Raw genomic sequence first — 22949 nt, 5'->3', positions numbered from 1 at the left:
CCTGTGGGAAGAGAGGTGCAATCACGGGACCTGTGACTTCCTCCTCTCGCTCCAGCTGTACCAGCACCACAACGGGCCCGCCACTGGTGGGGAGAAAGCAGGGTAGCACATCAGCACCAGGACAGTGGAATCACAGCACATCAGCAGGAACCCCAGGGCAGGGCACCTGGCCCTCTGACTCACCTGCGGATGCCGTCCTTATCCACCACCTCGTAAGAGAGCTCAATATTAGGATAGCGGTTGCAGAAGCGGGCCACGTCTGCCATCTGGCCGTCAGACAGCTGAAGCAGCGCATTTCGCTCTTCATCCTCCATCTCCATGATGTCGAAAACACTCTCCACTCCCTGCATTGGGCATCCAGAGGTCGGGAAGAGAGAACACTTGCTAACAACAAATGAAACGGCTCCAAGTGGCTGCTAATTCCCACCCTACCCTATCAGACACCTACAGACACGGCTTCACACAGAGCACAGCCGCATGCGTCAGGCTCTCTAGCATCTCAGTGTATAGCACCTTCAGAAAATCCAGACAGAACTAGAAGTCTCCCCTCCTGTGACTCACCCCCTCACCCCAAGTCCAGGACACTCAGCTCTCAGCCTCACCTTGTCTGTGCAGCGTTTGATGTGCTCTGAGGTGAAGTGTGGCAGCTGCTTCAGGTATGAGTCCTTGGACCACATGGCTTGGGTGACCATCTGGGCCAGTTCCATGGCTGCCAGAGCAGGACTGAGCCACCCATTGCTGGAGAGAACGTCCACACAGGCCTGGATGAGCCGGATCGCCTGCGTGGGGGAGGAGCACGAGAGCAGGTAGGGTTGAAACTGCTACTTCACAGGCCCCTGCGGGCCCTCCCGACCACGCCCACACGGCACTGACTCTACCTTGCTAAGGATCTCCTCGGTATCCGACTGCAGCTCAGCACTCAGCTGCATGCGGGACAGGTGAGCCTGCAGGAGCAGGTTGGTCTTGACATGTGGGTCATTAAACTTAGGGTTGTTCAGCTTGTGCGGGACCTTCTGAGCCAACTGAAAGCACAAGAAAAACAGCCGGTGATAAACAAGCGACCCAGCCTGAGACCAGCTCTCAGGCCCAAGGCACCATCCATCCCAGGCTCACAACCCCTCAAACTCAGAGGGTGGCGGTGGAGGTGGGTGACGGGGGTGTGGTGGGGTTTTCCTGTGTTGACAGATCTGTGTGCTTGGGCACATGGGCCCTTCTCCTGAAGCCAAGGTGCCCTCACCTGCCGCAGGAGGTTGTCCTCATGGTGCCGGATGGGGATGTTCTCGTACTCAGCCGCATTGGAGATGATCTCGATGAGCCCCCGCACCTTGGTCTTGGCATTCAGGGACATGCTGAAGAGCTCTGACAGACACAAGATTTGGGAGGAGTCAGAAGCAGCAGAAAGGAGCAGGGAAGAGAGTTCACTGCCTGGGCACTTCTGCCCTGGCCTGCAGTACGTCCCTCTAACAGACTCTGGCACTAGAAGCCTGCCATCTCCTCCCGGGTAGCTGCACCCCTTCGGAGCGGGCTCCCCACAGACAGACAGCAGCCTTTCTCGGCCCCTCACCTATGGTTGTGTAGTTGATGTAATAGTAGGCGGCGATCATGCCCAGGTTCAAAGGTGCCACGTCCATCTCATCCTCTATGCTGATGCACTTGGACTGCTCCAGGTCACTCAGGGTCTGCTCCACCAGCTCTGACAAGTGGTCAGACAGGTGGCGGTGGGAGATGCCTGTGAAGGAGAGTGGTTGGTGAGGAGTTGCAGGGAGACGGCCAGCGAGGGCTGAGAAAACCACAGAAGGACAGTGTGCTCCAAGGTGTGCTGACCCTGCAGGTTGTAGTAGTTGGGGTTCTGTGTCATGCGGCGGTACAGAAAGGTCCAGGTGAGGTAGTCCACGGCATCCTGCTTGTTCTCAATGGTCTTGGTGACAATCTCAGCGTTGAAGTGGTCATGCATGCAGTGGTCCAGGTGAGACTCCACTGGCAAGGGCTCGTATAAGAACTTCTTGAAGAAATCCTGTAGGTTGGGGAGGGGAGATAATACTAGTCAATGACACCCTGGTCACAAAGAAGAGATGGACCCTGTGTGACAGACACAGCCAACAACAAAATGGAGGAAAGCAGCTGCAAACAAGTGAGCTAAGTCTGCACAGGAATGTTTGCCTGTTCCCACTGGCATCAGCGGTTATTCTCACAACGAGACAGGGATACACACATTTGTGCAAGCTGAGCAGCACAGGAGGAAGAGGAAGATGGAACCAGCCAGACGAAGACCAGGGACACAAGAGCTCCAAAAACAAAAGGCTACAAAATTCCTTGGGGCTGAAAGGCTTATAACAAAGCAACGTGGGCAATAACAGAAGCAGCTGACAGAAAGAATGGAGTAACTAAAACCTCCATGAGAAGAGGAAAGCCTGTGTTCAGAGGCCAGGACTGACCTTTTTGGAGCCCTGGCACATGATGACACAGCGCCCCTCGTCATCCTGCAGAGGTCGGTTGGCATGCCCCACCATCTGAAGCACGTCATAGATGGGGTAGTCCACGTACCTGGTGCGAGGGGACAGAGGCAGAGTGCATCAACACAGGGACCTCACAGGAGGCTGTCCCTCCCCGACGTCAGAATTCAATGCAAACATGGGGAGACCTGGGCACATCACAGCGAACACTGGGTCTATGACTCTGTGCTGAGGCACCAGTTTCACTTGCAGTTTTCGAGTTGTGACTTTTTTTTTCAGGATCCTTGATTCAAAGCTACAAACCCATCTAATGGCAAAAGCAAAGTAACTTCCTAATGAAAAGATCACATGTGTAAGTCAAGCTGCCCAAACTTAACAGCTGTGTATTTCATAAGTTATCAAGTCACCTGACTTAAGTCCAAGCCTACAAATAGGTTCAGACATTAAAAGTAAAACTCATTTCAAAAGCAATCTGCATTTCGGGAAAGATTATTATCAAGTTAAATTATTTGAGCTTTTTCTGAGAAAAAGCAAATCTACTTCTTGTCACCCCAAGAGTATGTGACCTGGACCAAGTCACTTTCCCAACCTAAAGAACAACAGGTTTACATAATCCCTAAGGTTCCTTCTGGCTCAAACTCTCTGGTTCTCCTCTTTTTCTTTTTTAAGAAAGATATAACGAACTGTTTAATACACTAATGACTATAATCATGTTTCAAATAGATGCTATAAAGCTGTGTTGTATCATGGTCCCTGGTTCTCCTCTTACTGCAACCCGGGAGGATGGCTATAAGAGCCAATGTGAGCCTACGTTCTGAGACTGAAAACGCTCCCCAAAACCGGGCTGAACTGGAACTCAGCTGGCTGTCGACAGCCCCAACACCTTTCCCCCATACAGTTAGTTCCTGGATTTGCAGGTGTCCTGTCCATTTTGCGAAAGGCTCCCCTAGCGCCGAGCGCAGTGGGACTCACGCGTGAATCTTGCCATTGTAGTACTGGGTGTCCATGATGATCACCAGGTGGGCGGCCACACTCATGCCCCAGCAGAGACTCCGAGAAGCGACCACCACCTGGATGGCCCCTGCGCAGAGGGGAGGAGAAGACTGAGTGCAGGGCTCCCTGGCTGAGGCAGGGGTTTACCTGGTTTCAGAAACCAGAGCAAAGCTTGCTGGGAACAAGGTCTGATGTGACTAAGAAGGCACAAGCAGTACTACAGGAGGTGGCTCCTGACAGCGTCACCTGCTTGGGGGAACTATCCTAGAGGCGAGGGAGAACCCTGAAACAAGATTCCCGGCCCAGGGAAAGCTAGGCTTAGACACCTGCCTGATTGGCCCTGCTCACTGGGAAGTGCCAACTCAACCATGGGCTGGCTCAGTCTATGGCAGCAAAGCTGAGCTGTCTTGAGTGTGCCCCAAACCAGACAGACTCAAGGCTTCAATGTGATAAGAAGCGATTCTGGCAGGACCATCTCCCCTGAAGCTCCAACACTGCCAAAATGGTAATACCATTTTCCCATCTCTGAGGTCTAACGACCTTGGTAAGTCTGATGTCCATGGAAAACCAGGTCTAGAAAACCAGGTTCTAAAATGATATAGCCTTGTGTCTCCTTGTTGTCTCTCTAGTAAGTAGGGATAGCATCTGTCCCACCGATACGACAAGATTATTGGGGAAACTGAACGCGATATCAGGTTCAATAAACAGTGTAGTACTTTGAAAATGACTAGTGTGCTGCAGGGAACTAGCACCCACACCCTGGAGTTGAAAGCAGACCAGCGTGGCCTGATTGGCTCAGTGGTTGACCATCGACCTATGAAACAGGAGATCACAGTTCGATTCCTGGTCAGGGTACATGCCCGGGTTGTAGGCTTGATCCCCATTGGCAGGTGGAGGAGGGCATCCAGGAGGCAGCCGATCAATGATTCTCTCTCATCATTGATGCTTCCCTCTCCTCCTCCTCCTTTCTCTCTGAAAGGATAAAAAAAAAAAAGAAAAGAAAAGAAAGCAGACCACCTACACATCCTGGCAACAATACTCTCACTCTTGAGCCACCAGGCTTCTCACCTGAGCTGAAGAGCTGCTCCACCAGGCGCCGCTCCATGGGGCTGAGCCCCTCGTGTAGGTAACCCACACCATTCAACAGCGTCTCCCTGAGCGTGTTGTTGCTCAGCTTCTCCAGGTACGGGATCAGGTCCTTCTCGGTGCAGTGCAAAAACCTGGGCGGCATCAACACTGGCTCAGTTCGAGAGGTTCCAGCCCCACAAACACCCTCCACTGTGCAGTCACCCGGCCCCTAGGCAGAGGGGGGCTAATCCCACCCTCATAAACAGACCACCCTTCAGGGTGGGCCAACCTCCCATGACCCAACTTCCCTTGGCCCCACCCACAGAAGCCAGGCCAGACAAGAGGAAGTGGACAGAGCCCAGCCCTGCCCACCTCTGCCGCTGGATGTCCGCTGCACACGTGCTGAGGATGTCAATTGCAGTGAGGCGGGTCTGCTTGCGGGACGGCACAAAAACGATGACAGGCTTCTTGGGCGAGTGCTTGGTGATTGCATGGTACACGGGCTTGGCCATGGACAGCAGGCGAGTCTGTGTGTGGCTGATGTTAAAGCCCTAGGGACCAAGGAAAAGAGAGACAGAGGTTACAAGACCTGGTACTCTGCACAGGAGGCCATGAGGAACAGGAAGAGTGGGTCCTACCTGGATGTGCAGCTCCAAGGGCACAGGGCGCACATTCGGGTGGAAGTTGAAAGTGGACGTGGCACTGCACCCCAGCCAGTGGGCCACATCCTTAGCATTTGAGAGCGAGGAGCTAAGTGCCACAATGCGAATAGGCCGTTCAATCTGGGAGGAGATATAGCGCATCCGGGAGCAGATCACTTCCAAAACAGGCTGGGAGAGAGGACAGAGGGAGGAGGAGTCGCCACAGGCCCAGGTGCCACCCTCGGCCCTGAGTTACCCTTCATGCACAGCCCACTGCCCTCAAAATGATGTCCTAGTTCCTCCTCTGATTAGGGCTCCCACCTCTTCCAATCAGCTAATCTCCACTAAGATTGCCACAATAAGTGCACACCATTCCTTTGAAATAAGGTGACAAGAAGAGTCCTTCTGGGAAAAGTCCTAGTCCCTGACCCCAGATTCAAACATGAGGCCCAATGCCAAGGCCATTTGGCCAGTGGCAGCCCCTTCTGTGCTCCAAGGTCAGGCCATACCCCATTCTCGCCCCCGATGAGGTGGACCTCGTCCACCACGAAGAGGTTGATGTTCTGGACGTTCTTGCGCTGCTTCCAGCGCCGAGAGAGGATGTCCCACTTCTCAGGGGTACTGATGATGATGTTGCCTTTGCCCAGAAGCTTGAGGTCTGTGCTGGTCTCACCCGTCAGAAGCACCACCTTCTTGCTGAGCCGGTCCTGGAACTTCTCGTACCAGTCCATGTACACCTGGCAGGCAGGAAGAGGGGGCCAGAAAGTGTGAGGCCCGGCCGGGCAACAGTTCCTTTATTATGAGAAAAAACTGAGGAGCCAAAGGGAGAGACGTGTTGCTCTGTAGCTCCTGAGCTACTTTACAAGCCACACCAACTTTTAAGCAATGGGACGCTGCTCTTCAGTTCAGACTAAGAAATGACCAACAAAAAGCAAATGGTCCTGCCCCAAATAACGCTACAGATTTCGGGCCTTAAAGAAGCTTGACCTGGACTCACAGATGGAGACAGCCTCTGGGAAAGCACGGAGGTGGCGGCCCATTGCTTACCTGCTCTGCCAGTGCCTCCATGGGGGTGATGTAGACACAGCGCCCCTCCGAGCTCTGCAACAGCATGCGCAGGATGGCGAACTCCGCACAGATGGTCTTCCCGCTGCCGGTGGGTGCTCCCACAAACACGTTGTCATCACTGTTGTACACTGTGTTAAACACTGCAAACCAACAGAGCAGCACCGTGAAACCCAGGAGGAGATGCAGAGCGCTCATCATAGAGTCAGCAGGAGCACTGAGGGGCGACGGGATGCAGCCCCTCCCCACAGTCGGGCTGCCTGTCAGTCCCCTCATGGGTCTCCTCCCACACAGAAGGAAGTGGGGGCGGTTTGTCAAGATCAAGAGTCCCAGTCCCATGCCCAGCCAGTGTGGCTCAGTGGTTGAGCATCGACCTATGAATCAGGAAGTCTCCATTCGATTCCCGGTCAGGACACATGCCCGGGTAGCAGGCTCCATCCGTGTGTGGTGCGTGCAGGAGGCAGCTGATCAATGATTCTCTCTCATTATTGATGTTTCTATTTCTCTCTCCCTCTCCCTTCCTCTCTGAAATCAGTAAAAATTTAAAAAGTAAAAAGAGTTCTGGTCCCAGGGAGACTTGTAGGACAAAAGCAGAAGCAAAGCAGGCCGAGTCTCCTCTGCCTTATAGCTGGTCTTCTCAGAGCCCAGACACAGAGCAAAAGGGCCCTGGTTACCTTTCTCTACCTCTGATGCTCTCACGTTTCCTAAAAACAGTCTAATGTGGAAAGAAGGAAACAGCCAAACCCCAGCATTGAGACTGGGTGAACATCCAAGTCCTGTTTATTAGCTCATTCAACTGGGCATCTCTCTGCCTCAGTTTCCCGATCTGTCAAATAGGACACTGACAGTAATATCTCACATAGCAAATCCCCCATAGTGTTAGTGGAAGGAATAAAAATGTCCATGATGCCCTCAGAACACACGTGTGTTCTGTAGACGCCTGGTGTACAAAATGATAAGGGGGAGGCCTCAGTCAACACTGGACAACGGCCAATACTTGAGTGTCAGGGGCAAGCAGTCCCGAGCTTGAGAAATGACAATGCACCATGACTGATGAGACCCTGCCCCACCAACCCTCCTCAGTGAGACACGCAAAGAAGCAAAGCAAATCTAACCATCAAGGATTTAGAGGGGCGAGGGGCGACGGGTGTGCTCCTTCAGCCGGCGCTGATGGGCTGCCATGCCAGCCAAGACCTGAGCACACTGCCCTTCTGGCCCAGGTAACATCTCTCGGTGGCCTTGCCAGGCCTCCAGGGGAACCAACACACCTACCTTGGGTCTGGATGGGGTTGAAGAAAGGAAATTTATCTTGGTAAAGGCTCTCGAAGGCGCTGTTTCTCAAGGCAGACACGGGCAAGGGCTGTAGGTCCAGAAGTTCAGTGGGAGGTGGGTATTTCTCTGGCAGGATCAGGTGTCGGAAGGAGACCGGAAGCTGAGTCTCACAAGCTGCCAGGAGAAAAAGCAGGCAGTCCTCTTCACCTAACGGCTCCAGATCCCCTCCGGGCACCCTGGAACCCCAGGCAGCATGTGCTCTCCCCCAACCAGCTCATTCCTACAACCTCCTGGAAGGGCCTGTCCCTAGGGGGCTGTGCAGAGGAGACACTCACAGAGCCAGCGGTCAGACACCACGCGGATGAAGTACTGAGGGGGCAGTGGTTCAAAGACAGGCACAAAGAACGTAATGAGGTGCTCATCCTGGGCATACTTGGCCTTGAGTAGAAAATACTCATGGTGCAGTATCACCTCACTGTCCACATCCTCCACCAGAATCCAGAATGCCTCGGACGAACCATGGACCTGAAAGCATGCACAAGCAGGAGCGTGAGCAGCACCTCCGAGACAGCTCTCCTCAAATCACGCTGAAGCCAGTCCCTCCACCAAGCGAGAGCTTACCTTTTCATCCCACTGGAAGTCTGGCGTGATGGTCAGCTCCACCTTCAGGGTGGAGCGCGTGATGGGTTGCAGGTGCACCGACAGCTCCAATTTGGGGAACAGGTGAACGTATTTGTGGATGGTCTTGCCCATCTTCGGCATGCGGATGAGCTCCCCTGTGAGGACACAGAGGGCACAGGGGCTACAGCCCAGCCCACCAAACACGGGCCACCAGGAAGGAGCAGATTTTACTCCAGTGTGGCAGGCTGTTCCCTTCACTCTCAGTGGAGCCCAAAGGAGTCAGAGGCCAAGACCAGGGGCGGGCCCAGTGCTTGAATGGGCCACGAGAGGTGACCGGACATTAGGCACAAGGCCTAGGACCTGGAAAGTATGAAGGCTTAGAAAGACATCTGGGCTGTAAACCAGGCAGGTGACAGTTTCCCACACACCTATCTCATTATGATTCAGGTCATACAGACGCTCAAAGGGGAAGTTTTTCTTCTCAATCTTCTTCACTACTTCCTCAGGGAGTTTGCGGAACTGACGCAGCGGACACATGGACTGCCACCTACCCAGGAAGAAAACAAACTATTTAACCCCTTGTGCAGGGCCTGTAACAAACTGCCCTCATTGTGGCTCCCGATAGGTTAGCTGTGACCACACAAGACACAGCTGTTAAACACATTAGAAACCGTGCCAGTTGTGGGACCTGAGAGCCAACCCTCACCACCACCCTGTGCCCACTCCCCGGCTCTACCCCTCAAAGTCTTTTCTCTTCTCAACTTCCCCAGGGGCATGTCCCATTTCGTGCTTCAGGACCAGAGGTCATGTGAACTCCCACCACTCTCAGCCTGGGGAGCCCAACATGGGGCCAGCTGCGAGCACCCCGAGTCCTTACATGCGTTTATCGATCATCTTGCAGAGATTCAGGGTCTTGTCTGTAAGCTGTGCCCAACCGCGGTTCAGGACAATTTCAAAGATGGCCCGCATCAACCGGCCCGCCGACTGGAGAAAGATGAAGCATTCCCTCTGTCCCTACTCTGCAGTTTAACTGCCTCACTCTGATGCAATCAGCCCCACCAACTCAAAAACAAAGTCCCTCACCCTGACTGGTGTGGCCCATTGGCTGGGTATCACCTGGTGTACTGAAGGTTATTGGTTCAATTCCCGTTCACGGCACATGGCTCTATCCCCAGTAGGGGTAGTACAAGAGACAGCCTATTGATGTTTCATTCTACTATGTTTTTCTCTTCCCTTTCTAAAAATCAATAAAAAATCCAAAACCAACAAAGTCCCTCTGTAACTACTCTTTCCCCCTCTATACAGTAGGTGCTTGCTAAACACAGACTAATTAGAAAAGGCAGCGTGAGCTCACCATACATTTTAACCTAAAGCTCAATGTGATTTTAAAGCTTTGAGCCCATTTAGCATTTAGGGCTCCAGCAAGAGTAAGATGCTAGTGACTTGCTCTCAGAAGTAAAGTTTAACAAAGAGTAGTTAATAAAGCTTTTCATCAATTCTGGGCAGTGGCCACAGAAAGAAGTCCTCTCTAGGGAAGCCGCTGCTGTGTGTGGCTCTCTGTGTGAGGCCTCAGCACTCTCTCTCGAGGCCTTACCTTCCTGCACGCCCAAGAGCAGAGAGACAGAGCAGCTGTATCACACACGCGTGAACCAATGAGCCAGCCAGGGCAACCCCAGCACTCCCTCCCTCATGTGTTTAGCCCACATTCTCCAAAACGCACACAGCACATGGGAGCGAACTGTTCAGCCCCCTCTCCCGGCGGTACAAGTCCGCCCTCACCTGTGTGACATACACCATGTCAGCCATCAGTGCAAAGCCCTCCAGTTTCAGCTGTGAGATGAAGGCTTGGAGAAGCACATTGATCTGAAAAAGCAAGGTTAGCCAGAAGGCAGCCAATTATTGGATAGTCCAAGGAAACAGATCACATTCTGCTCTGGGCATCCATGCCAGGTAAGATCTTCTACAGCTCTTGGTTTAGACATTAAGTAACTTGCTCCATATGAAAAGAGCGCGCGTGAGAAGTCTGCTGGGAGAACCAAGCAGGCTAGCCAAGCACAACCCCCATCTTTCAGGAAATTCTGAAACCCTCACCTAAGAGAGGTGCTGGGCTTACCTTCGCGCTGGGTTCCTCAATGCTCTCCTTTACGGGAATGGGCACCCTCTCCAGCAGCTTCTGCAGTTCCAGCTTCTCCTCCTGCCACGGGAAGGAAGCAGGTCAAGGGAAAGCCAGGTGGCACAGGAGAACCCACACAGTGATCTGGCGGTGAGTACCAGGTACCCGTCCCAACGTGCCGTGGCCGCACCTCTCTCACAGTGATGTTCTTGAACTCTGAGGACAACGAGAAGACTCGGAAGAGCTCAATCTCGCTCAGAGTGGGCTTCAGCAGCTGGTTGTAGGTCTGCACTGTGTCGTTGGTGATGTAGTAGTGGCTGGCTATACGGCCCAGTTCTGTCACCTGTGAAGGAGGAAGACGCAATCCAATGCTGAGCTGCGACCTCTCATTGCAAACAACAGGTGCCCACTGGGTGAACACATCACAGTACAAGTCCCTGGCCCAAGCACATGAAGAAAGAAGGCACAATAATCTGCCCTATAGTGAACTGATACCCACAGAGAAAAGACAGATAAATTAGCCACCTCCACTCAAGTTACAGAAAAGAGGCGCTGACAGGCTTGACTGTACCATTTTAGGAGTTCCTAGGCTCAATCAGCACAGTGCATACTGCAACCTCACCTGCTTTCTACTGTTTCAAGCAATGAGCATGAGCCAGTGCTCAAATTAAGAGTGGCCTGAACAGGTCTCCTGGGACAATGACTTTTGCCGAGCCTCCACTTCCACCCCTCAGCCCTCACCTGGAAGTTGCCTGTCTTCTTATCATACTTGACCAGGTTGTTCTTATCCAGCATCAAGGCAGCAGTATGCACCAGGTCCAGCCGGCGCTGGTCCAGCAGGGGGTCTCCCTTGAGGTCGTCATGAGAGATGCCGTAGAGGGTTGGGGACCGGAGCATTCGGATATACAGATAGGCATAGCCCAGCCAGTTCACTGCATCCTATGAGAGACAGCCGTGGGTCTCAGCATGGAGGACTGGTGTCCAAATGAAAAGCTCCCATGGATTGTTAGAAACTAACTCCCAACTACAAGAATGTTTATCTTATTACATGTCTTCTGAGGGTTTATAATATTTCATCATGAAAAAGAGGGTCCTTTCTAATATCTTTTTTTTTTCTCTCTAATATCTTAAAACAAGTGGAAATGTCAGCCCGCAGCACCACAGAGACCATCCACTCCTGGTGCCCTGGCCTCTCTGGAAAAGGCAAGAGGCGCCAAGAGCAGCGCCCTCCCTACCTTTGCATTCTGGACATTTCCCAGCACGATTTCCGCGTTGAGCATGTCAGGCAGCTTTGACACCATCTGGCTCTCAATAGGAAGCTGCTGGTTGAGGAGGGACAGGTAGTACTGAAGCTCCCCATGCGATGTGATGAGGATGCCTTCGCCCTTGGTGTCATACTGGGGTCTTCCGGCTCGTCCCAGCATCTAGGGCAGAGACAGCAAACCAAGAGAGCTGTGGCCACAGGGATGCTGGAAGGGATTCCAGGCTTCTCCTCACCTCCCATATGCCATATTTTCAGCATACTTGCATTCTACCTACAAGGTACTCTTCCCAACCCAGAATGCACACAAAGGACCTGTACCTGCAGAATGTCCAGTGCTCCCAGCTCTGTCCAGCGCCCCTTCTCTGGACTATACACCTGGGTACCTTTAATGATGACTGTATGTGCGGGGAGATTCACACCCCAAGCCAGAGTTGCTGTGGAAACTAAAACCTGTAGATAAAGCAAGGTAATAAGGAAAACAGAGGCCAATATCGCCAACTTCTCTAGGCAACCAGCCCCAGAGCTTCTAGCAGGACTGAGGTGGGTCCCATCCTTGTCAGTGTGTGGCCGGAATAAAGAGGAAGGAGACCTTGGCACCTCATCTAATCAATACCCAACCTCTCAAGTTTCTAGAAAAACCTAAGAGGCAGAAGTACAGACCTACAGTAATCAACTTAGGGTTACTAGACAATTAAATACTCAGGCTCCAAGAGAGGGAGTGAACAAGGAAGGCCCTGCCAGAAACAACGAAAAACAGGTGCAAGTGTATGGCACAAACTTTGACATTTTGGGTCTCTGAAGCCTGTGCTTCAGCCACCCTCACCTGAATGTGTTTATCAGCAAAAAGGTCCTCTACGAGTGTCCTGTCCACTCTGGTCATGCCCGCATGATGAATAGCAAAGCCATAGGGCAGCAGATCCTTCAGCTCCAGGTTCTGAGGAACAGAGGAAAACAGGCGGTGAGATGAGCCTCGCTGGGGGGCTCTCCCAAGGAGGAATAAATCTCCTCCCTCGATCCCCTTGCCTAACCTATACCACACAACCACATGCAGACAAGCAACTCAACACAGCAGCACCCAGGTGCAGCCCAGAGGGACTGTCTGGACACCTCGACGGAGCCAGTTCCAGGGAGGGAGGAGGAACCAGCCTGTCTCTCCTCACCTTGCACTGTTCTGCCTCCGTCCGAAGAACTTCTGTGGAGGCGGAGCCCTCTCTCAGAAACAGACCCAGAGTGTCCTTCTCCAGGCACATGTCCCGAATGGCCCTGGCCGTCTTCCCAGTCTCCTTCCGGGAGTGGACAAACACCAGCACCTAAGCAGAAACCAGGTTTGTTACAGTCAAGACACAGCTCACACAGCACCAGCAGCAAGATGCAGAGGCTGCAGCAGCATAAGCGAAGCCGCGGGCCTGAGGAGGAGCCACGGCAGGAATGTACTGGCTCAGAAGCCTCACCATGGCTGTAATACCCTAAGAGAATGAACCACCCAGTCCAGTGAGAGTCCTGCGCTGGGAAACCAAACTAACTGCCAGCAACATCGTTAACAGCAAGTTTACACACAGCGAGAATGCACACTCAGGAATCTCAAGTAAGAATTTGTGTGCAGGCACCTGGTAAGATTCAAAGCCACTTGAAGCATGTGTCTGCAAAGTAACAACTAAAATATTCATGACATGACGGGCACTACCCTTTATACAAACACGTTATAAATTCAATTTCTTTAACAATCAGGATGAAAGCACCATTTTGTAGGAAATACAATCCTCCAAGTATTTAGTGCCAAGAAAAGATTTGCCTCTTCACTAAATTCACCTCCTCACCTAAATGCAGTGCTTTTTATCAGACAAAAACAAATACATAACCTGTTACTTTTCCTTAGTTTTTAGTCTTCGTTAACATACCTAAAGTAAGTTTGCAATTAAAAAATTACATCCTGCCAAACCGGTTTGGCTCAGTGGATAGAGCGTCAGCCTGCGGACTCAAGGGTCCCGGGTTCGATTCCGGTCAAGGGCATGTACCCTGGTTGCGGGCACATCCCCAGTGGGGGGCATGCAGGGGGCAACTGATTGATGCTTCTCTCTCATTGATGTTTCTAACTCTCTAATCCTCTCCCTTCTTCTCTGTAAAAATTCAATAAAATATATTTTTTAAAAAAATTACATCCTACTTTCTAGTAAAATGCTCCCTCCACTACTAACTTTCATCTTCATTTTTACTGTTACACTTTTAGTATAAGCCGCCCAGATCTGTTTCAGAAGGACCCTGGGTCACGCAGAGAGACAGACTGATTATCTGCACCTGGGGACTTCTTTTCTGGGAGATTTTAGACTACAAATTCAATTTCGTTAATGGCTCATAGCACGAGTCAGATTACCTGTGTCATCTAAGTTATATCATCTTGGCACCAAACTGTCTGAAAAGTCTGAGCACAGGTACTAGTAGTTGGTAGTTTTGAAAAAAATTGAGCATTTCTTCCAGGTTGTCAAATTTATGTGCAAAAAGTGTTCAGAGTATTCCTTTATTTGCTTTCCATGACAACAGCTTGTGTAATATCCCATTTCATTTCTGATATTGGTGATTTGTGTTGTGTCTTCTCTTTATCTTTGTCAACCTTGTCTAATTATCAGTAAATCAAGAATTTGAAAGAACAGAATTCAAAAAATGATAAGAAACCACACACAGACCTGATTTTTCCCTGCATGTTCCATGATCTTCTCGTAGACTATTTCATTCATGATCTGGAAACGCTTGATAGCCTTTTTCTCTGTGATGCCTACGTAGGTCTGTTCCAGAGGCACTGGGCGGAAGCTAGAAGTTCAACAGTTAGACAAATGAGGCTTTGGGCACAAAATATTGAGAAAATAAACGGTCCTCTTCACTGCCCAGGAGCACTAGTCCTCTTTTTCAGGTTACACCACATCAAAATCCAAAGGCCCTTCCTAAACCTAATCCAACAGAGCTCCTTGGCAAAGGGAACATACAACAGGAAGGTCACCTGGCTAAACTTCCCCACCTCTTCTCATACCTATTGTCGAAGTAGAAGAGGCCCTTGGCAGGATCAACACGCAGAAATGTGGCCACATCTTCGTAGTTGGGGAGGGTGGCGCTCAGCCCAATGAGCCTGACTTCCTCTTGGGTCATCTCAATGTTTCGGATGGCCCTGGCCACCAAAGCTTCCAAGACAGGACCTCTGTCATCATGGAGGAGGTGGATCTCATCCTGAGAAAGAAGAGAGAAATCGCCTCTAGGACTAGAGAAATGGAGCCCTTTCCTGAGAGCAGTTGCATTTTGTATGCACACACCTAGTATGCCAAATACAGACAAGGGGGTCTCAAGCTGGATAAACCAGTGATGAGACAAAATCCACCATGAAACACCCCCAGAAATAACACGCTCTCCCATGAGCTATTTTGCTACCGTTCAGTGAAACGATGCTTTACCGCAAGGAAATCTGATACTTCAGGTAAAGTGGTTCATAACTTCACTCAAAGGTGTATTTCTTTACTGCAAATGAAGCTTCTGATTAAACCACATTTATATCAAATAAGACTTCAACTCTGGTGAGATTTCACCCTCACCAAGAACAAAAGATATTGTGCATCAAATGGTGGATCACAGGGCAGAGCTTCTTAAATTTTGGGTTGGACACAAACCAGCAGGGGACCTTATTAAAATCACACTGCATTTCAGTAACTGTGGGATGGGGCACAGTTTTCTTTTCTTTTTTTAAAATTTTTTTAATTTACTTCAGAGAGAAAGGGAGAGGGAAAGAGAGATAGAAACATCAATGACTGGCTGCCTCCTGAACACTCCCCACTGGGGATTGAGTCAGCAACCCAGGCACATGGCCTTGACTGGAATCGAACTCAGGACCCTTCAGTCCACAGGCCGACGCTCTATCCACTGAGCCAAACCAGCTAGGGTTGGAACAGCTGCCCTGACCGGTTTGGTTCAGTGGATAGAGCGTCGGCCTGCAGACTGAAGGGTCCCAGGTTCGATTCCGGTCAAGGGCATGTACCTTGGTTGTGGGCACATCCCCAGTAGGGGGTGTGCAGAAGGCAGCTGATCGATGTTTCTCTCTCATCAATGTTTCTAACCCTCTATCCCTCTCCCTTCCTCTCTGTAAAAAATATATATATATATTTTTTTTTTTTAAAAAAAAAAAACACAAAAACACTGAACAGCAAGGCTCCAAAGCAGGAGTCGGCAAACATTTCCTTAAAGGGCCAGAAAGTCAATACTTCAGGATTATGGGCCACACTCCATTACAAATATTCAATTCAATCATGGCAGCACAAAAGCAGCTATAAACAGTAGCTAAACAATAGGTAAGGCTGTGTTCCAACAAAAACCAGCAGCCAAAGCTTGCCAGCCCTCCTCTGGATCACTGAACATCACATGAGCTCTCCTTTCTGCTTTCCCAGACAACATAAACTACACTCACACTCTGGCATTGGTCCCGGGTGCTTCGGCTTCTATGGAACATAACATCCTGACTCCTCACTCATTCCCTCTGGGAATGGGCTATTTGTTTATAAAGTTCTTGGATGGCCCTAACCGGTTTGGCTCAGTGGATAGAGCGTCGGACTGTGGAGTGAAGGGTCCCAGGTTCGATTCCGGTCAAGGGCATGTACCTTGGTTGTGGGCACATCCCCAGTAGGAGATGTGCAGGAGGCAGCTGATCGATGTTTCTCTCTCATCGATGTTTCTAACTCTCTATCTCTCTCCCTTCCTCTCTGTAAAAAATCAATAAAATATATTTAAAAAATAAAAATAAAAAAAAAATAAAGTTCTTGGATGTTCTGGGAGGAAACAATTAGTTTTTTGTTTGTCTGTTTACACATCTCTCTCAGAATATTTCAGACATAAAAAAGATATAAAGAATAATATGGCAATCTCTGTGCACCTACTGGGAAATTCTCACTGAAGTGCAGACTGTCATTTAATGGTAAAAGCAATGCTGACAACAGGGGTCATTACAAAGGCCAGTGACTGGAGACAAGTTCCTGGACCAGACTAGTCTCTGCGCCCCAACAAGTGCCCCCTGCTTACCAGAATGATGAGCCGCACAAGCTGGGTGTAGGTACGCTCCCCACCCTTGCGGGTAATGATGTCCCACTTCTCAGGGGTGCAGACAATGATCTGAGTGGCACTGATCTCCTCCTTGCACAGCTGGTGGTCGCCAGTCAGTTCTGCAACAGTAATGCCGTATGTGGCCAGGCGCTGGTGGAGGAAAAGCAGGTCAGGCAAGAATGCTTTCGGGGGCGTTGGCACCAAACTGTCTGAGAAGTCTGAGCACAGGGCATTGGCAGTAGGTATCAACCCATCAGGGAAACAGCAGGTGAATTAGATCGACCTAAGAACAAATCCAAGTTTACACTTGGGCAAACGAAGCCAAGGCTCTCTGGGAGCTCCGCACAAAGGGGGAAATGGAAACGTGCAGATCACAGGACCTGGTCTAGCAGCAGCAGGTCTTTATCAACCCCAGGCACATGAGGACCACAGAGCTACTCCAACAGCGCCCAGGAGAACTGGAGAAAACTGCTATGCAGAGGGTGACAGAAAGACGACACACCCTTGTAAAGGCCAGAATAGGTCAAGGACATTCTTGGTTCAGAAACACTCTGTACACTGGTCAAGTACCACCTTTGAAGTGGAAACGCCATCTGAGGCACTGCAGAGACGCCCTGATACAGGAAGCAGTGACGCGCCAGGCCCCCTGCCCTGTGACGCTGCAGACAGCATCTTCTGGAGGAGCCCCACTCTTACCTTCCCAAAGCTGCCCACCATCTCCTGCACCAGGGAGCGCATCGGGGCGATGTAGATGATCTTGAAGTTGTCCACGTTGATAGTGCCGTCCGGGTTAATGTGCTTCCCGATCTCGCGGAGCATGCACATCAGGGCCACGTTGGTCTTCCCGGCGCCCTGAGACAGAGACCAGGGATGAGGAGGCCCGTTTACTAACTCCTGTGGACTTACCACAAAAACAGACTAGAGCATGTCCAAAAATTTTATTCAACCATTTAACATCTCTCCAATCCAAGAATGAAGAAGTGGGGGTATGGGTGGAGATGAACCCTCTTGCCACCAAAAATAGACACCACATTCCACAAGAAAGCCGCAGCAGGCAGTACTTACAGTGGGGGCGCACAGGAGCAGGTTCTCATCTGTCTCCAGGGCGGCCCGGTAGAGCTTACTCTGGATCCGGTTCAGCGTCTTGAAGCCCTCGAATCCAGCCTGGGCGTACTTGGGCAGCTTCTCCACCGGAAGCAGTTGCTGAAAGAAGAAAGGTATTCCTACTGAACTGGCAGCACCTGAGCAGGCCGTGTTCTCATGGGGTCTCCAGGACTACATCTCCGGGCAAGCTCCCTATGCACTCCCCACTGAAGGCTAGACCAGAGGGGTCAGTATTGTCCCCTGGGCTCAAAATCAGAATGGAAAAGCTTCCACTTCCGGAATAAACTGTCTACGAGACAAGGCCACATGGGGTCAATGGGCTGAAATCCAAATGGGAAGGGAGGTGAGCTGAGGAGAAAACCGAGAGAAGCAAGGAACTCACTTCCTCGGAGCCAAAGGGCTTGGGCTTCAGAGCAGGTACGTGCACCTCTTCGTAGCCTTTGCGCTGGCGCCGGAAGGACCCATCCGGAAGCTGACAGCGTTTGTTGGCCATGAAGTGGCTCCCTTGGGTAAAAACCAGGTCCTCCAAGTCCAGAACCTGCCTCGGAGCCAATGCCTGACAGCAGGAAAAACAGAAATACAAAGTGAGGAGGCCGAGCAAATGAGCTTCCACCCACCACAGCCTTGGAAAGGGCCGAACACCGACCTCCCCGCCCTGGTCCAGATCCATGGTTTCCAGATCAGTGTCCATGCGGGACTGCCGCACGCGCTCCCTCCGGGACCGCTCCTCCTGCAGTGAGGAAAGAGAAAAAGGTTGGTGATTTATGACCACTCCAGGTTCGTGTCCTTCTCAGTCCCTCCTTAGCTGAGCTTGACTCATGGGTGCTGACCAGCAAATCCCAAAACAGAAAGACAGCCCTTTATGTTCAGATACCTGCCCCGGGGGCCACCAGATGATGAAAGCAGGAAACGGCTTTAAATCAGCAATGCATAATGCACAAACAGGAAAGGGCCTGCAGTGCTGGTCTCCCAACCACACCAATGTGAATTTGTCGGTTCTAATCTGTACCACTGACAAACCTCAAAACATTTAGATAAATACTTTACTTCTTCATCTTCCAGTTAGTAGGCATTTCGCTTTATGCTGCAATCTTCTAACTGATGTCTCTTTTCCAAAGCAAACACTCTAGCCCCGGACTCAGACAGAAAAGCCAGCCCAGCCCTTACCCGGATCAGATCCTCCTTCTCCGTCTCGTGAAGTTGGTAGAGGAACTTAGATAACTCTGGATCAGCTTCCATCTTTCCCATGATCCTTTCCTTTTCAGCTTCACTCTGTGCACTGGCCAGCAAGGTGCAATATAAAACTGTCAACAGCAAAAGGAGAAGAGAAGGTGAGAGGCAGTGAATAAAATCAACCTTCAACTTTGGAGTAGAAGGGAAAATGAACGAAACACATGCTGAAGCTATGAAAACAATAGCCTCATGACACACGTGCACACACGCTACAGAAGGGCCACTGTGACTCACTCATCATCCTGTGCTGCCGCAGCACTTTAATAAAATCGAAAGTATTGAAACCGAGCAGGAGCACCAGCTGGTTCTCACACTCCCGGTCATCACTGGCCGTCTGCAGAGAAGGAAACACCAGGATTAAAGGCGCAGACATCTGCTCCATACACTGTCCATCCCCTAAGATACACTAAATGCAAAAATATGACCTTAGCCATACCTTTAAGATTTCCAACACTTCGTCTGCCTTCTTCTGAGATACAATGGCATCATCATAGAAGCGACTGAGCTGCCGCTGCAGCCAAAACGCATCAATGTCCCGAGGATGCAAATCCTTCTTCTTAGAACTCATCAGTTCACCAGAGGCTACAAGCTGCACAAGTAACAGACATTGAGCTCCCACGACTATCTGCCCTAACTACTTTCTCATTATCCTGCAAAGCAGCTCTACTAGCCACCCGTAGCCCACCTCTGGAAAGAGAGCTTTCCAGGAGAAAGAAAAGTCTGCTATCCTGAATTTGGGAACACACCAAACTCATCAACATATCTCATCCATACATGCCCTTGGGAGGGAGGACGACTGACTAAAATCAAATAAGGAAACCAAGACACTAAATGTTTATTACGGCCCACACTATAAAAAAGGAGCTCAAGCCCAGCTGGTGTGGCCCAGTGGTTGAGCATCGACCAGGAACCAAGAGGTCAGGTCGCCTTCGATTCCTGGTCAGGGCACATGTCCAGGTTGCAGGCTCAATCCCTAGTAGGGGGAGTGTAGGGGGCAGCTGATCGATGTTTCTCTCTCATCAATGTTTCTATCTCTCTATCCCCCTCCCTTCCTCTCTCTCTAAAAAAAAAATCAATTAAATAAAAAGGGAGCTCACTAACTGATGTAACAGGACCTTGGTGTGGGAAAGGACCTGGCCTGCAGCAGTGGGCAAGAGCAGACTATACTCACATTAGCTGAGAGGGTGCAGCGCACCACAGCCTCATCCCCTTCCATGTCATCATCGGACGCCTCTTCTCGAACCTCCCCGTACACATCTTCATCGCCTTCCTGTGGAAAGAGCCGAAACCCAACCCATGATTTGGAGCTGATTCTGACATCACCACAGAACCTCTCCCAAGTCACTTAAGATTGGTTAGCACAACTGGGACCAGGTCCAGCCTTATCCAGAGTACATTTAATGGAATAACCTCAGCACGCAAGTACTCTAAGTCCTTGTGGCATGGCTTCATAAGGTACGTCTACTCTCTTTTCTGCTTTGTCCACAAAGGCAACCAACTGGACCCCAATCTCTCATAAACACACAATCAGTATATGCAAAAAAGAGCTAGCAGCTAGCAGGACGAGCTCTGCAGAAGCATGCTTGGACCCAGAAGTGCAGACCACGCTTGGCTTGCTCACCAGTCTTTACTCACACACTAGCTCACACTACACTGTGGACTCAGCACAGTATTATGTTTAAAGCAGGCACTTAATAATAAGTATATGTTAGGTGAGTGAGTTCTACAAGCAAAGCATTCTTTCAGGTCCTTGCTACTTAAACTCTGAAATTCTATTACTTGTACAGCAGGAAGAGGCTTAGCAGTCAACTATTTCACTCCATCACATTGATAGATAGTGAAACTGAAGCAAAATGACCTGCCCAAGATACAGGACCAAAATTCAGACCTCCTGACTCCCAGCTTGGTGCTCTGACTCTTCTGTGCTGCCCCTTCTTCCCGTCCTAGGATATGATATCCAAGGCCAGCATTTTCCCTTCATGAGCCAAATTCAACCACTGAGAATTTTAGGGCAACTTTGCAAAGATTTTGAAGAGCCGCCTTGTTTCTGTTCAGTTATAGTCAAGCAATTATGATTAGGTCATAAACCTTAGTGGCTGCTGCAACCGTTACTTAAAACAACCATACAAAACATGCCCATGCTCTTGGGCAAATGTACATCTTTTGAAACTGGCAGTAGGACACAGCACTGACCAGTGGGACATTATCACAATAAGATTAAAATGTGGCAGCATACTCCTTCAGTATATCTTTCTTTTTGCTGATGCACTTAGTTTATTTTACATTACTGCATTGATTTATAAGTTTAATTTGCTTTATAATTTCAAAAAAGAAGAAGAAACTAGGTCCATTTGTTTTATGCTCACCTCCTCATCAGACTCAAACTGTACATTCACACCATAGGTCTCATCAATGTTGTCATCTGAAACAAGGAGGGATTAGAGAAACAGGTAATGAAATGAGGCACTACAGAGCACATTTTCTCCCCAAATGCCTGACTTGCCTCTCCTCAGGACAGATCTCAGGTCTAAGGACTCACAGACACTTAAGGATCAACATAAGAGAGCCATCTGTACTGCCACCAATGAGGCCTCCTCTGACCAGCCAACCATGGATGTGACCCTGCTCTGCTTGCTCAACCATTTGAGTTCCCCAGGCTCTGCCCAATTTCCCCCCATCCTATATAATAAAACCCTAATATGCAAATCAACCAAACAGCAGAACGACCAGTCACTATGATGTGCACTGACCACCAGGGGGCAGACGCTCAACACAGGAGCTGCCCCCTGGTGGTCAGTGCGCTCCCACAGGGGAAGCGCCGCTCAGCCAGAAGCCGGGCTCCTGGCGAGCACAGCTGCAGTAGTGGGAGCCTCTCCCACCTCCACGGCAGGTGGATATCCCCCAAGGGGTCCCTGACTGCGAGAGTTCACCCTCCTCCCCCCACCCCACCTCCCAGTGCACAAATGTCATGCACCAGGCCTCTAGTGTTCTATACAATAAAAGGGTCCAGAGTAAGAAATGGGTTCTGTTGTAGGGATTCTGGTATCCATCAATCATAACTCCTCAAAAACACCAAACAGGTTATGAGAACTGACACATCCAGGTGTTTTAATGACTGAAGCTAGAAGTTCACATTTAGGGGTCATCAAGCAATCAGTTAATATGAGCAGGACATAATAAGCTCGGTTACCCATATTCTGGATTTCCTTGTCTCCGCCATAGTCTGTGATCTTCTTGCCCAAGTTCACCAGCACATGGTATCTGGTATCATCTGTCTGCCCCAGCAACAGGTCAATCTCCTTTCTCCTTTCCTTGTCACGAAGCTTTTCATTCTTTAGGACAGCTAGAACTTCATCAGCTGCCCCACAAAGAATATCACGTGGCTGGTTGTAAAAAAAACAATAAAAACATTTAGAACAATGAGATGCTGCACACCACAGTCCAGCTTTATGTGATAACTAGATGTGAAGAGTCACACCCCTTTAAAACCCGTATAGGAGATTCTGATCAGTTTCATTAACATTAATAAAAAATGCCACCGGTGCCCACCAGTGTGGCTCAGTGGTTGAGCGTCAAACCGTAAACAAAGAGGTCATGGTTTAATTCCCAGTCAGGGCACAGGCTCGGGTTGTGGGCTTGATCCCCAGTAGGTGGCGTGCAAGAGGCAGCCGATCTATTATTATCTCTCATCATTGATATTTAAATCTTTCTCCAGCTTTCCCTTCCTCTCTGAAATCAATAAAAATATATTAAAATAAAAAATGCTAGCCCTGACCGGTTTGGCGTGGTGGATAGAGCGTCGGCCTGCGGACTGAGGGGTCCCAGGTTCGATTCCGGTCAAGGGCATGTACCTTGGTTGTGGGCACATCCCCAGTAGGGGGTGTGCAGGAGGCGGCTGATCGATGTTTCTCTCTCATCGATGTTTCTAACTCTCTATCCCTCTCCCTTCCTCTCTGTAAAAAACCAATAAAATATATATTAAAAAAAATCAATAAAAGCCCTAACCGGTTTGGCTCAGTGAATAGAGCATCGGCCTGTGGACTCAAGCGTCC

General features: G+C 50.2%; 1 protein-coding gene across 3 annotated transcripts in view; it reads right to left on the bottom strand.

Moving 5' to 3' along the window:
• SNRNP200 (small nuclear ribonucleoprotein U5 subunit 200) overlaps positions 1-22949 on the bottom strand; it is a 40533-nt gene that overhangs the window by 2333 nt on the left and 15251 nt on the right. The window contains exons 4-43 of one of the 3 annotated variants that reach the window (XM_006102812.3): positions 22088-22280; positions 21264-21319; positions 20069-20167; positions 19334-19486; positions 19132-19231; positions 18832-18968; positions 18311-18394; positions 18047-18220; positions 17626-17763; positions 17257-17412; positions 16540-16710; positions 14513-14706; positions 14172-14295; positions 12651-12800; positions 12314-12424; positions 11809-11940; positions 11462-11650; positions 10968-11165; positions 10417-10569; positions 10227-10307; positions 9893-9976; positions 8991-9097; positions 8542-8660; positions 8114-8268; positions 7828-8017; positions 7493-7666; positions 6203-6363; positions 5665-5892; positions 5153-5344; positions 4887-5065; positions 4515-4666; positions 3426-3534; positions 2436-2544; positions 1825-2014; positions 1565-1729; positions 1238-1359; positions 879-1022; positions 603-779; positions 184-344; positions 2-83 (exon numbers count right to left, since the gene is read on the bottom strand). In XM_006102812.3, the coding sequence (XP_006102874.1) occupies positions 2-83; positions 184-344; positions 603-779; positions 879-1022; positions 1238-1359; positions 1565-1729; positions 1825-2014; positions 2436-2544; positions 3426-3534; positions 4515-4666; positions 4887-5065; positions 5153-5344; positions 5665-5892; positions 6203-6363; positions 7493-7666; positions 7828-8017; positions 8114-8268; positions 8542-8660; positions 8991-9097; positions 9893-9976; positions 10227-10307; positions 10417-10569; positions 10968-11165; positions 11462-11650; positions 11809-11940; positions 12314-12424; positions 12651-12800; positions 14172-14295; positions 14513-14706; positions 16540-16710; positions 17257-17412; positions 17626-17763; positions 18047-18220; positions 18311-18394; positions 18832-18968; positions 19132-19231; positions 19334-19486; positions 20069-20167; positions 21264-21319; positions 22088-22280 (5793 nt within the window). Of the gene's footprint in view, position 1; positions 84-183; positions 385-602; positions 780-878; positions 1023-1237; positions 1360-1564; positions 1730-1824; positions 2015-2435; positions 2545-3425; positions 3535-4514; positions 4667-4886; positions 5066-5152; positions 5345-5664; positions 5893-6202; positions 6364-7492; positions 7667-7827; positions 8018-8113; positions 8269-8541; positions 8661-8990; positions 9098-9892; positions 9977-10226; positions 10308-10416; positions 10570-10967; positions 11166-11461; positions 11651-11808; positions 11941-12313; positions 12425-12650; positions 12801-14171; positions 14296-14512; positions 14707-16539; positions 16711-17256; positions 17413-17625; positions 17764-18046; positions 18221-18310; positions 18395-18831; positions 18969-19131; positions 19232-19333; positions 19487-20068; positions 20168-21263; positions 21320-22087; positions 22281-22949 lie in introns of those variants that run through there. The other 2 variants (XR_002826244.1, XM_023744119.1) reach the window with 2 other exon arrangements.

This window comes from Myotis lucifugus, unplaced genomic scaffold, assembly GCF_000147115.1.
Source record: "Myotis lucifugus unplaced genomic scaffold, Myoluc2.0 scaffold_430, whole genome shotgun sequence".
Classification (NCBI taxonomy): Eukaryota; Metazoa; Chordata; class Mammalia; order Chiroptera; family Vespertilionidae; genus Myotis; species Myotis lucifugus.
Note: the sequence above shows the minus strand (reverse complement) of the source record. Positions and strands in the feature narration are given on the sequence as shown.